General features: G+C 41.9%; 1 protein-coding gene across 1 annotated transcript in view; it reads right to left on the bottom strand.

The window, feature by feature from the left end:
- The window catches only part of LOC120065926 (ankyrin repeat and BTB/POZ domain-containing protein BTBD11-B-like), a 137,937-nt gene extending 125,556 nt beyond the window's left edge, over positions 1-12,381 (bottom strand). The window contains exon 1 of the mRNA XM_039016967.1: positions 11,685-12,381. Coding sequence (XP_038872895.1) covers positions 11,685-12,381 — 697 coding nt within the window. The remainder of the gene's footprint in view (positions 1-11,684) is intronic.
- Positions 12,382-14,923: the final 2,542 nt, after the last annotated feature.

Below are 14,923 nucleotides of genomic sequence, written 5' to 3'. Positions count from 1 at the left end.
AGCATTCATCACCGTAATTAGCTTGCCGCTGTTTAATTTCATCAAACACACTGTCTTTTGTCTCTGTGATCACAGACGAGCCAGCCAGACACAGCACTCAGCTCCACGGCCCACAGTCAGGGACTTAATGAGAGAGAGCTTCATTATTTGAATCATGTGACCTGAGAGCTTTCTTCTCTGTGACTGAGCTTCACTTGCATGGGCCCACAGACAGACACAGGAACAGGAAATCTGATGAAGGTGTTCATTCATTTGGGGGATGTGAGTTAGAAAGGCTTTAATGTAGGAGTTTGTGTGTCTAATTATTCATTTGATAATATAAGCAACTGCACTGCCTAGGCTTGTTATGGCTGATAACTCCACGGTAGCAAACGACACAAAGTCACTGACTACACTTATTTCACTGGTTTCCGAATTAGATTTTTGCCTCTCAAGAATACTTATATACCATATCACCACTCTAACTCCAGCCTGGTCTCTAGCTATGCAAACCTGTTGGTAACTTGTTCTTAGTGAACGTCCTTACTTGATCTGTGGCTCCTTTGAACAGGAGACTTCCACAGTGCAGGAAGTGTGCCAGACTCTCTCACACACACCTGTCTGGCTCACAAAGGGCGACATGCTGAGACAAGGCCTGACACACCTGTCACAAGCTAACCTGTCACCTGCTCTGCCAGTCCCTGTGAATCACTGTACATTTAGTTTCAGTGTCTGTCTGATGACTGATACTGAGAAAATAAAGACAACGACCACATCATCTACTTATCTATCACCCAGTGGTGACTGGCCATTAATCAGACATCACTAGGGTGAACTAACTTTGAACACATCTAGTACAGAACAACACACAACAGTGAAATAGTGGTAGCCTTCTGGAGTTAGAGCTGATAAAATCTCGAACTGTTGCAAGTGCTATCACCTATCTCTCTCTTTCTCTCCCTCTGTGTGTACCCCTTTAATCTCTCTTGAGTCCAATTATTGTAATTTCTGGACTCTGCTGAATAGATCAAGTTACCAGATACAACTGCACTATAAATATTTCCCTTATTGAACATTACCCTGTAAAGCACTGAGATTTTGAAGTGTTCTTCATTACTCCATGTTACTAAGCCATAAAGCAAATATATATGGCAAAACAAACAGTTAGCTTTAAGTAAAACTACAAAATGCTCCCTCGATAGAGAAACCATTTGAGCTTCTTTATTTCGGTTATTTAAGATAAATATAAATCTAATCTTAAGTGTCCTTCCCTCTCCCCCAACACATGGACGTACTATGTAGGGAATAAGGTGCCAAAATGAAGGGCCATGCTTTACCTACACTCCATCTGTTTTGTCACAACGAGCCTGTTATTCTGTGTGTCACTGATCCTCAGTGAGGATGAAATAAGAGTCACACAGAAACCACCATCTGTTTGCAATAAAAAATGTAATGAAACAAAAATACATATACCTTTCAGGAGTAATGCATTTCGAGGAGTAATGCATTTCGAGGAGTAATGTTTTTAGAGGTAATGCGTTTCGAGGAGCAATATGTTTTGAGGAGTAATGTTTTTAGGAGTAATGCGTTTCAAGGAGTAATGCATTTCAAGGAGTAATGTTTTTAGGAGTCATGCGTTTCGAGGAGTAATGCGTTTCGAGGAGTAATGTGTTTCGAGGAGTAATGTGTTTCGAGGAGTAATGTTTTTTTAGGAGTAATGCATTTTGAGGAGTAATGCATTTTGAAGAGTAATGTGTTTTTATGAGTACTGCGTTTCAACAAGTAATGTGTTTCGAGTAGTAATGTTTTTTAGGAGTAATGCATTTTGAGGAGTAATGCATTTTGAGGAGTAATGCATTTCGAGGAGTAATGCGTACCATATGTCGTGGGTACTAGACAAGGCTGAGCGGAGCTACTCAGTCAGTGTCTAAGAGTTAGGGGGGAAGAGAGAGAGCTGCCTGTATGAATGTGGTTTCTGACAGGCTTTCACTTTACACAGACTCACACACACTTCCACAGACCCACACACATGCACCCACACACACATACATACCCATCTACCCACCTCCACCCATCACAGACACACACATACTGAAACTAGAGAAGGAAGCTGGATAGGGGGATATCTGTCAAGGCCCAGGCACATGTGTCTGTCTCTCAGTCTGCAGTAGGCAGGGCTGAAGGGAGGAATGGGTTCCCAGCGGGGCCCTCAATGTCTGGACTGACAGCACTATTAGACCCCTGCCAGACAGCCAGGAAAGGACAAGGTCACCCAAACTCATGGTTCTGAACACCGTAGCAAAAAAAATTCCATAGAAAATGAGTGTTTCTTATTGGACAAGTTCAGGTAGTTTCTCCCTGTTTCAGTCCATTTTCTTCCATTTGTTGCCTAATTCAATTAAATAGAACTGTAGTGAATACGACCTCTCTTACTCTGAATAAAAGCCATGACAGAAAGGTGCCTCATTATGAATGCACTGAGAAAGGAGACTCAGAGAAGAGAGAGAATAGAGATATCCTCTCTTTTCAGGAGTAATCTTATGGAATCCATCCGACTAGGGTGGAGGGAGGTTAGAGTTTTTTTTTGACTGAAGCAAGGGCCAAGGCTGTGAGAGCTGTTAGGGGCAGAGGGAGGAAGTGCACACACACAATCCTGAGGTCACCGTTCTGATCTCACATGGGAGGTAATGGGATAGTGGTCCTTCGGAGCAGAATCAGTATTCCATCAGCAGTTCCACTGGGCTCTAGGAAGTGACCCAGCAAAAAAAGTATAATTATGTGATTGCTGTTCTCTTTCTCAAACATACACAAACACACAAACACACACACACACGGATCATGTCTGCGGTGACATCGTCAGTATGTTGAATAAATTGTCTTAATGTTGTTCCCCGTGCCCTGAACCGTCTTTACCTTCAATAACACTACAAATGAGAAATCACATGGGAAAAGGTACATGTTTATTTCTCTGAGACGGTGACATGCCTGGAGCGAAGATGTTTATATCTTCTATATGAACTACATCAGGCTCTGTGTTTGTACAGCTGATAGTAATTTATTTCCCCTCTATAGGGGAAGTACACAAAGTGGTTTACACAAGGCTAGAATAATAGTGTCCCTATACCTTTATCTCACAAAGCCACAAGACAGAGCCCCATTGCCATAGCTGAGCTGATTAGTGGAAATAGTATATTATAGTGTTCCCATTGGCATTTCATACCATCAAACGACTGTTAAAGGTTAAGAACACCTCAGAATGTGGCAAAATATATTATAATCCTGTGTGGCTCAGCTGCAACGCCAGGGTTGTGGGTTCGATTCCTACGGGGGACCAGTACAAAAATTTATGAAAATGTTTGCACGCACTACTGGAAGTCACTCTGGATAAGAGTGTCTGCTAAATAATTTAAGTGAAAATTATAATAAAGTAAATGATCCTAAACCAATACCTTTTTAAGAGTCAGTGGTGTCGATTAGGTATCTAGCCATCTTTATTTAATTCAATTGGTTTCAATCTCTGTAGTTATTGGTCTGTTTATGACTCTCTCAACCAGTCTTGAGCTCCCATATTCAAGTGACTGGATAAGCGATGCAAACATCTACAACTAAAATCACCCCAGCTATCCTCGGATAACACATATGAAGGGTGTTCTGTAGAGATAAACACACACCATTACTACGTAATACCCCATAGGTTCAGTAATCATACAATCAGGCCCTATTCACCATCTTCTTAGTGTCAATAGACTAGTGGAGGAGGTGATCATCAGAGACCTTTCAAACCCATCAACAGTGATGTAATGGCTGGTGTTTGAGTGGGGAGAAGCATGTAAATGTGTAAACTCTTCTGAGCGTGTGGTAATCCTAAAGCGGAGTACGAACCAGCACTGCACCAGCCGAGGCCGATCAGTCAGAGAATCAGAGTTTGTTAGGGGGTATTGGGAGTGCAGGTCCTCACTGTTTCTTTCAATGGTGAGAAATAGGGTGGTGGATTTGTTGTAATCAAGAAGATCTTTTTGGTAATCTGGAAGCCTTTCTGTTGATGGGTCTTTCTATAAACTAGGGTACCAGTGAGCATTTGTTGTAGTGGTGTAACGATTGTCGTCGGGAGAAGGAGAAAAGGACCAAGGTGCAGCGTGGTAAGTGTCCATATTAACTTTTAATAAATACTAACACTTGAACAAAAAACAACAAAGCAACAAACAAACAGTTCTGCAAGGTGCAATACACTAAACAGAAAACAACTACCCACAAACACAGGTGGGAAACAGGCTACCTAAGTATGGTTCTCAATCAGAGACAACTATTGACATCTGCCTCTGATTGGGAACCATACCAGGCCAAACACCTAGAAATACAAAACATAGAACAAAACATAGAATGCCCACCCCAACTCACGCCCTGACCAAACCAAAATAGAGACATAAACAAGGAACTAAGGTCAGGGCGTGACAAGTGGATAACTGTTTGGAGCTTTTAGCCTTTTTTACATGTGAATACATTAAGATATAACCGGGGAACATAGATACATTCAATATATTTCATGAGTTGAATCAAAATCTATGTATAAACCCTTTCTAACGCTTGGAATCTTCACAGATTTGACAAAAATGGGGTGACTTTAAACACTACCTTTCTTTCCTTACATTTATGATACATGTTCTTCTTCTTATATAATATACTAAGCATTTATCAATTGAATTACACATTGATGCAAAATAATGTATGTGATTGCAAAATACAATGCTTCAAACAGAAAGAGTAACTTTAATATGAGTAATAAAACAAAAATCGATACTGTCATTAACGGGGTTCTTCAATAATTACACATAATAGTTGTTTGATGCGCGTTTGATGTCTAGCTGTTTAGTTTCACGGGGACATTATCACGCAACATCAGCTGATTCAGGAAAGTATTTTCTGAATGACAGTCGAGTGTTAAAGAGTGTGATACTGCACGCAGTTTAACAGCCAAAGGGCTGGAATGAATGTTGATCTGGAGGATTGACAGAGCCTTTTGTCTGTTGTTATGACGCTCAAGATAATTAGCCTACTTCCCAGACAACATTAAATCAAGATTCGTAAGATAAGATTATTGTCTGTGTATGTTTTGGTCTTTTGTTTTCCAAGTTAAAGCTGAGCAATCGGGAACATGAAAACTGCCTGTTTATTCGTTTTTGAATAGAAATCCCCACCAAAAATTGCTTGTTTTTTTGTTTTTGCATATAAAACCAAAAAACTACTTGATATTTTGCTGTTCAAATGTGGTTGGGGTTAAATGTGGAATGCCTGGTCAAGTGCAGAGCCAACTCTTCCTGTCCTTTCAAAGTAGGAGGTCATCCTTCCAACTCCATTCTATAAATCTATTCATTCATTTCTGCTCATACCGTGCCACAGTTCCAAGATAAGGTAAGATTTCTACATTTCTGCATAAGATTTACTGTGTATTAACTTATTAATGAACTGCTGTTACTGTAAATGGTTAGCTGACTGATAATTCCTAGCTACCTAGCTAACCATTGGTAATCTGGGGAGGCAGGGGCGGCAGGTAGCCTAGTGGTTAGAGTGTTGGGCCAGTAACCGAAATGTTGCTAGATCGAATCCCTGAGCTGACAAGGTCTGTCGTTCTGCCCCTGAACAAGGCAGTTAACCCACTGTTCCTAGGCCGTCATTGTAATTAAGAATTTGTTCTTAACTGACTTGCCTAGTTAAATAAATAAATAAAAAATCTTATTAAATGATGCTATACAGCCAAAACAACATTATATATTGCTATACTAGAGATATGGCTTAACTATAGTTAGTCAGTGGTTGCACATCTAACTAGCTGGAATGAAGCACGGGTGTGAATAGTAGACATGTACATATATCCTTTAACTGTTTGCAGCAGGTCTCCAGCTACCCAAACCTGTCTGATCAGCCTAATGGGTTGTTGTGGGTGTGTCCAGCTTACACCTGTGCAAATCTGTGTGTGTATAGCAATGGAATGAAACATCCAACCAATACCTCAAGTGTCTTGCTGTAGGTCCACCACACACCTGAATGGTTGTGGGGTCCTGTCCAGAAACAACCGCTAGCCCTACCCATAGACACTTGTGGAGATCTGAGAAAACTGGACAGGTGTAAGCAATACTGCCAAAATTGCACAAAGACTTTCAGAGGGTAAGGTGGAGCTCTCACCATGTCACTACCTATCAATCCCGCTCAGATCTCCACAAGTGTCTAGACTCTGTGCAGTAGGGGCTAGGGGATGTTTCTGGACACGCCATGGGTTTTATGGTAGCTCAGTTTGTCAGTCAGTCAGTCTGGCACTGTCAAAACGTGTTAATAGCTGTCAAATACTTGCTTCCTCTGTCCTCAATAGCATTTCCTTGATTTGCTGCATCCTCTCTCCTCGTCTCATTCTCAAAACCCATTGGATGAGAACAGAGGTGAAGATCAGACGTGAGGAATGAAGGAAATGCAATTGAGATTCTCCCTTTGTTTCCTCCATTCCTCACAAAGCACATTGAGGGAGAGGAGAGAAGGTTCCTCCCCACTGTCTCCAATGCACTTTCAAGGAGAGGCAAGGAGTGGAGAAAACAAGGACATAGGAAGCAAGAATGTGCTGTCTAGTTTTCACACACACACACACACACACATACACTGCTTGAAGAGTTTACTGATTATAATGATTTCATTCTTGGTTATTATTATTATCAGTGACTTTGTTGACAGAACCCATTGTATTATATTATTGTATTACATGATTATATCAACCATTAACAAATATATAGAAATGCTGTTGTTTATCTTCTTCATTCTTCTGGAAGGATTAGCATGGCTATAAATGATATAGATGTTGACTAAAGCACAATCAGACCTGGCAACTAGGCATGACAAAGAAACATTCAATGTCCATATTTCATGTGACATTTTGAATGATGTAGATGTTTTGTTGTTGCTAAGAGTTACGGTCTCATTGTGCCTATCTAGACTCTTAATCCTCTAACTACACATGTGAAGCTGCAAGAAAATGTATATTTAAATGTATATCAAACCATAATTTTTTTTACCCTGAAGTCACACATTGGCCCCTTTATTTATAGAAAGACCCTGATGTTGATCTTTGACCAGATTAGAGGCTTTATTTGACTAAATCTGGTGTCGGCTGAGGGAAACAGAAACATAGCAGAGAAAAGACAATGGGAAGAGAGAGAGCGAAAGAGAGAGAAAGACAGAGAGACCATTGTTCATAGTTCACCTATCATGTCTTGCCCCGACATGCCACACTGTCTGAGTCAATTTGAGCTATTCTCCTTCCCATAGGCAGCAGCAAGGTGAAATACACATTGTCACTGACAATAAGCCTTTTGCAGCATTGTATTAAATGACAACAAATTACAAATCAAATTCTATTGTTGGCTATATTCATTTTGAATTGCGCAATTACATAAAATGAAAAACAAAATAATATATAAACTATTGCTAGTTGATTTAATACATTTTCATCCAGAACAAATGTTCAACCCAAATACTGCATGCTGAACTAGATTGTGCCTCCGAGCTACAGTAAGATAAGTAATCACTAGTAGCAAGGCTATAGAGAATGATTGTGTGACAGCACAGTTTTGTCTGACTAATCCACATGTTGAAACTTGTAAACTGTCTTCTTCCAGCTAAATTCAGAAGTACTGATCTGTTGTTAACTTCCTCATGCCAAAAGCCTCTTTACAAAAATTCCAGATTTTCCACACACCATGAGCCATTCACTATGGGTTGAATCCTAACTTCCACTTAAATAAAATGTTTACTTAGTCATGCAGTGATATCAATGGGAGGCTACATACATTTGGAAGTTAGGATTCACCCCGACGTCTCAAATCCCTGGCGGATAACTATTGTGGTTTCCCTATTGCATGCACTTGCTTGCTGGTACAGCACTGCAGACTGCAGGTTTTTCATAGGATTATATTTCCAAGCTCTTCTTGGATACAATAGTGCTGATGCTCAGTTTGTGTCTTTCTGGTGCAAAGTGACAGTACTTAGTGCCAGTCTGCCAGCTACATGTGTCATCATGCGCAGCAGTGGATGAGAAAGGAAGACGGCTAAATGTTTTTCAGAAATCCTTTTAGGCCTCTAAGGCCTAATGTTGAAGATAAACTTTAGAAACACAATCTATCTCCACCTTGGGTCCAGGGTGGGGAGTTGCCTGGTTTTGATCACGTCTTAGTGCTTGATCATCTGAGGTAAAGTTGGCAAGAATCCCTCCTCGCCTCAAATGTCTGGGAAATCACTGCCACACACCATCTAACATTAACATTGCCTGCCCTAGCTCCTCATTATTAAACCCAGTTCTGCTCTGTAATTGCAAGGGGCTTGTGTGTGTGTGTGTGTGTGTGTGTGTGTGTGTGTGTGTGTGTGTGTGTGTGTGTGTGTGTGTGTGTGTGTGTGTGTGTGTGTGTGTGTGTGTGCGCTTGCGTGTGCGCTTGCGTGTGTGTTGGTTATTCTATCCTTGTGGGGACCTAAAATCCACAAAAGTCCCCACAAGGATAGTAAAACATGAGGACAAAGGCTATTTTAAGCTTAGGGGTTAGGGTTACAGTTAGGGTAAGGGGTTAGTGGTTAGGTTTAGGGTTAGGAGTTAGGTTTAGGGGTTAGGGAAAATAGGATTTTGAATGGAAATGTATTTTAGGTCCCCATGAGGATAGAATAACATAACGTGTGTGTGACTGTGTGTGAGACAGTGTGTGTGTGTGTGTGTGTGTGTGTGTGTGTGTACACTTTATGCGTGTGCATGTATGAATTTGTGTATGTGTGTGTTTTTATCTGCCACAGATATCCCAGCCCCAGACATTACAGTGTCTGGTACAGGCTGGTACCACAGCAGACCGCTGTCATTCCTGGTGGACCACAATGCTTACCACAGCACATGTCATACTGTGGGCACCAGCCGCCAGGCACCGACCTCACAGGGAAACACTGGATAAGGCACAAAGGAGCCCTGGCCTGAATGGAACCCCCTGAATGGAACTTCAACCTACACATTCTCTCACAGCTGCAGTCTTCATAGACTCTAGAGACACACACCCATACACAGTATATCATACTGACATAAAACATCTTATTAACTTAAGCCTAAACGAAGTAAGCCTCAGGTGTCTAACTAGCGCTGCATGCAGCAAAATAAAAATACAATTATGGAGGAAAATATATTTAGATTTTTGTTGCTTAAATGTCCATTTTTGATTGCCATTCCCAGAAGGCCTATTCATTCTAGTGCTGTATTTTCCTGCATCTCAAAGAGCTATGTACTCTGCGAAGCATTTCTGTACTTGGATGTCACCGTTTGATGGAGTGGGAGCTGTGTGAAGGGTCAAATGCCATGGGAGAGGGTTCTACCACATGAGGTGAGACCCTCCTCCCAGCTACCATCTATCTCCATAACATCTGCCCAGACTTGAAAAGGTGCATCACTAAAGTCATGACATCTCACAGCCAAGGTGTGATTATGAGTCATCCTCAGGTGGTAGAAACCCCTGGGCATCAGTGTCCTGTTTCTCGATACATTTTTTGTGACATGTACAAAGGGAAATTACAAGCAACCCCTGCATTGAGCTTGCGGGGGCTGCCACTGCAATTCCACCACCGAACAAGCTTCCTGTCTTGACAGGATACCAAAGCCAGAGAGGGGAACCCAACACCTGAGCAGAATACTGAGGCAGTAGCTGCTGAATTGAACCCCTGGGTGTGTGGGAGGGGTGAGCCAGGGTTACCATATGCCTGATGTGCCAACGGAGAACCGCTAGTAACTACAGTATACGTGAGAACAGGGGGAAGGAATAGGAGGAAGAGTGTTGTGTAAGCAGAAGCAGTGTGTGGTCGAGGTAATGGACCCTGTTGTGTTCCAATGGTTTCCATGACTTGAAATGCTCACCACATACAGTACATTAATACGCCTTTACTTCACACCGGAAAGTGGGGAATGTAAAGGATTGTATAATAACAGCTCTTTCCAATTAATGATAGTTTGTTTTCTTTAGATATAACATGCTGCTCTCTTGGTCTTTGACAATTGAAAAGTAAGGCGTTAACTAAAACTAGGTTCCAGTAGTATTTACTAACCACATGACCTGACGAGGACCTCTTGGACCTTAGCCTATAAGGCCCAGAGTTTTCCCTGGTCAGATCACATGGTCAGGAGAAACTCTGGGCCCTATAACAATTACACTTGCAAAATAGGTGTTCTGACCTCCAACTTGCAGGACAAATACACTCTCTCTGACCAAGTAGCCCACGCTGCCAGCAAAGGGGGCTACTCCAGGGCTTCAGGGAGGAGAGGATGGATGAAGAGGGGAGCGGGAGGAGGAGTCATACAGGGAGATTTAAACACCTCAATGTATTTGGAGTTATATTTATGAAAAGCACCAGCGAAAGAAAATAGCTCTGGTTTGCAACAGAGATGCTATTAAGATATGCATCGCTTGAGTCTGAGAGAGGAGCCGACATGACCATAATACTGAAAAATCACCTCAATTAGCCTACTCCTACTTGGCAGAGAAAGAATGGCTGGAACGATATAAAGGGGTTGAGGTTGGGATGGGGTGAAAAGGCCAACCAGCACTGAGATAATTGATCAATCGTTACAGATTGGAAATGAGAATGCTGTGAAAGTCATGACCTTCTACAGTTAAGCCACAGTTAAGGCCTTCTCTTGTCGCCATTGCAATAGGTGTGACAATGTGCAATGTAAAAATTGTTTGGCTTTAGGAGCCACCACCTTCTGACCATTGTGTGAGCCATTTGACATGTCCTCTTTCTCCTGCCCCTTAGCTCTCTTTAACACAGCATCAGTAGGGACTTCTCCTCTGTGTTTTCAACTCAGTCTCATTCACATCACTCAAAATAACGCATGATAACACTTATGTGTCCTGGGGCTCTGTATTACATAAACCTGTTGGAGTATGGAGCCACAGCAGCACTTTAAATGCATCTACCACAGAGGTAATACAGTCTGCTATTACATTAGGTTATAACTGATTAAATGTATTGCTGTATGGATGAGCAATGAAGATGTCTGAAGGTAAGAGCTTACGTTTAAATGGCCATTTTTTAGGTTCGAAAGCTGTATTGCACAGCAATGAGGTAAATTCCCTTATAAGCATGAGAAGCTAAAGACATGAACAAAAATCCACAAGATATTCCCCCGGTGAATTATAGCCTGCTTCAATGTATCATGCATTCACAGTACCACAACACTGAAGAAGAACTCTGAGAATGTCATCTATTTAATAGATGGATTATAGCCAAGAGGGGTTAGGTGCTCCCTCTCCCCACTCCCTTCCATGATCATAAATAAACCATGCCCATTGATGTCAGTGGCAGAAGGGGCCATTCTCTGTGCTCATACATCAACATATTGAATACAGTAACTCAACAAAGAGGTTACCCAGGACCCAGGATGATCCTGCCATGTCAGACACAGGAATAAATACATGGGCTAATTCAGAGGGGATATGTGAAGTCATGATTATTTCTCCTTATTTGTCCCTGTCCATCGAGAAATGTTGTAGTGTGAGAAAGTAAACTCCTAACTTGATAATGACTTTATTACAGATGGTGAAAAGAAATCACTTCACCGTGTTTTGGGCACAATTATGAACAATTCGTTAGAATTACGCACTGAGTAGATGCGTCACAGAGCTAGTCATGTACACACAACTTACCACTTGCATTCTTCCCACAAATGAGGTATTGATACTGCTGCAGGAACCCCCATAACTCCGAATCGTTGTTGATGGCCTGTTCGAGGGACTCAACAGTGAACTTAGGGATCCCATTATCTTTCTCCACGAGCGCGCTGCGCAGTGCGCGTGCGTACACCTCTCGGAAAAGACTCTCCATGCACGCTGTCAGGTAGATGGCAGCGTGCTCGTGGATCCTCACCGCAACTCGGCTGTCCACCATCCACCTGAAGAACTTCCCCACGTTGAAAATGAGTCCGCATCTGAGTGACTTTCCGCGGCTGAACTTGTCCTCGGTGCTCATGTTGTACATAGACAAGGCACTGAGTGCGGCGGTGATGCAGTTCACCGAGACTGTCCAAGACATGACAACCTTTATGGCACTTTGAATCTCATATTTGGTGCATTTGGCATAGCGCAAACTCAGGCGCTGCGCTTCCTTGGCGACCCTCACAAGTGCGCGGCTTATGAGGACCGAGAGCCTAGCCAGGATCTCCTGTGACACGACCCCCAGCCTCAACTCTTCGTCCTTGTTCAGTGCGCTCTCTACTTCCCCGAGGCTCCATGGCACGTCCTCGAGCTCGGGTAGTTTAGCGCACTGGCCGGAGCAATCCAGGATATCGGGGTCTTCGACCAAGACTGTGTTGACCGTGTCCAGGCTGTTGTGGCGACTGTGCATGGAGTCGGTTAAATGCCAAAAATTCCCCCCATGCGCATAAGGTATATGTGCCTCGGAACAGCACAGTGAAGCACTGGAAGACCTAAAGGAGTCTGCTGCTCCACCATAACCCGAATCAAGCGTCAGATCCTCCAGGGTCCTCGCCACTGACTTCTTACTACTGCTTGCCATAACTGCACCTCATACTGTAAAGAGGACTTTGGAATGAATGGCTCAAAATGTCTCACAACGTCGCCCAATGCAATTAAATGAACGCAATTAAAGCCCGACTGCGATGTATTTTGAAGTGTCAATATTTTATCCCGTTGCCTTCAGTGGAAACGAATCAAGTTGATATTTCTCAATCCAAACTAAAACTTCGAAGCGTTTCCATCATAGCACATAGAGCAGCTACAGTGGTCTGTGTTTTACGCAGTAAGATCCTGGTAGATGGAGGCGGGGCTATGTTCTTCAAACGGCCAATACACTCTCGGCATAACTCGAGCAGTGAGAGAAATTTTGAATTAGGACCACCTCATCATACAATTGAATTTACATTAGGCTACTCAATTCAATGTATAGCCCATATGGGGAGTGGATATGAAATATCTATATAATTATTTTCTCTTCAAATCCATCTAATTTCCTTTCTTTTTTTTTTACTTACTATTTGAAACTATACCTTCATAAATGAAGCAGTCCTTTCACATGCTGTAACTTGAACACGATTTCAAAATTCAAGGCTAATGGTCTGACTGTAATGGATTGGATAACCTGGATAATGTGATTATCCACATAATGTGTCATGCTATGGATAGCAAAGTCCCTTAGGCATTTGTTCTGACAGCAATAATGGTAACATGACTCAAAGCCATTAATAATGGATGACATGCATAATGTATCTCTCTCTGTGGTCCATTACAAGGAGATAGCTAGAGCTCATTGAAAAGTAGACATCTGAATTCCTTGCCAAGGTCAGACATTATACTGCATCATTGACTATTAAAGATGCATCATTTTATTGACCAAGGCTTGATCACAATCAGAGAGAGCGAGAGAGATGTGTGTGTGTGTGGATTGAGCCTTCGACAGGCTGAAAAGTGTTACAGGCACCCACAAACTGAATGTGTTTGAGAGAGAGGGAGATAGACATATAGATAGATAGAGGAGTAGAGAGAGGGGGATAGACAGATAGATAGAGGAGTAGAGAGAGGGGAATAGACATATAGATAGAGGAGTAGAGAGAGGGAGATAGACATATAGATAGATAGAGGAGTAGAGAGAGGGAGATAGACATATAGATAGATAGAGGAGTAGAGAGAGGGAGATAGCCATATAGATAGATAGAGGAGTAGAGAGGGAGATAGAGAAAGCGAGAGAGACATGTACATACCATATTGTCAACATGTATGTGCAACAACAGAAAATGTCCCATAGCTGATTGATAGCCCTATGCCATAGATAGCCATGGCCGCATCCCAATAATATTTCCTTTCTCCTAAAGTGTCCTAAAGTGTACACTTGTTCACTAGGCTACTTCAGACAAATTTAAAAGCATTGGATTGGTGGAGGCTTGGGCTAGTGGGATGTTCCACCATATTAGTCAGTAAAGGGAAGTAAACTATCACACACTTTGGGAGGAAGGAGAGATAATTGGGACATAGAATATTTCTAATTTAACTGTAAATCATCCTGATATGGGGCACTGTTTTGTTGGTACATTAGACTGTAGTTGTAGGCTGCTTATCATTGAAGCAACACTGCACCATGGTGCTCAGTTTACAAACCTCAATCAATATGTCAAAGATCTATCCCCACTATACATTTCCAGATAAGGAAGGATACTTAATCAAAACAATTTTTACATATTTGTTTTACATATGCAAAGGTCACACGGTCATGTCTCTGAACCTTTCCTTGATAAACGTAGCCTATATCATCCACTATACTATACCTATATAGTGATTGCATGTTGCCATCTAGTGTCTAGATATTCAAACTGCATGTTTTTACCTCACCCAACTACCCACCAATCCCTTGTCTCATGAATACAAAACTACTAACTACAGTATCACGGTCACCATCACCCAAATTATGATGTTCCCCTTACCGCATGCTTCAGGACAATGTAATTACATTTTAGGCCATAATACAATAGGGTTTGATTATTAGATTCATCTCAGAGATGGTGTTTACCTTATGATCCTTGCAGAGGTTTTTGATTGAAATTTGATCACATCTGAAATTCTGCATTGGTAGAGCTAATATCTAGGCTAGAATAGGCGTTATTTGGTTGAAATCAATTTTGAAATGATAGCATTTTAACGTAAATATATATAGGTACATACATAGTCTCACGGCAACACATAATAAAGAGTAGACTATATGCGATGCATCACATGCGTAGGCTTGTGATTGTGATGGGCTGCCCACTAGGCCTACCTATACATTGTGTAATATTTTTTTGCCTTTCCTTAGTACACGTGCTTATCCGGGTCGTGCGCAACTAATCATGACGCGGGCAGGCAGCAAACACTTTAGCCAACAACCTACAAAATAAACT

The sequence above is a fragment of the Salvelinus namaycush genome, chromosome 21 (genome assembly GCF_016432855.1).
Source record: "Salvelinus namaycush isolate Seneca chromosome 21, SaNama_1.0, whole genome shotgun sequence".
NCBI classification, from domain to species: Eukaryota; Metazoa; Chordata; class Actinopteri; order Salmoniformes; family Salmonidae; genus Salvelinus; species Salvelinus namaycush.
Note: the sequence above shows the minus strand (reverse complement) of the source record. Positions and strands in the feature narration are given on the sequence as shown.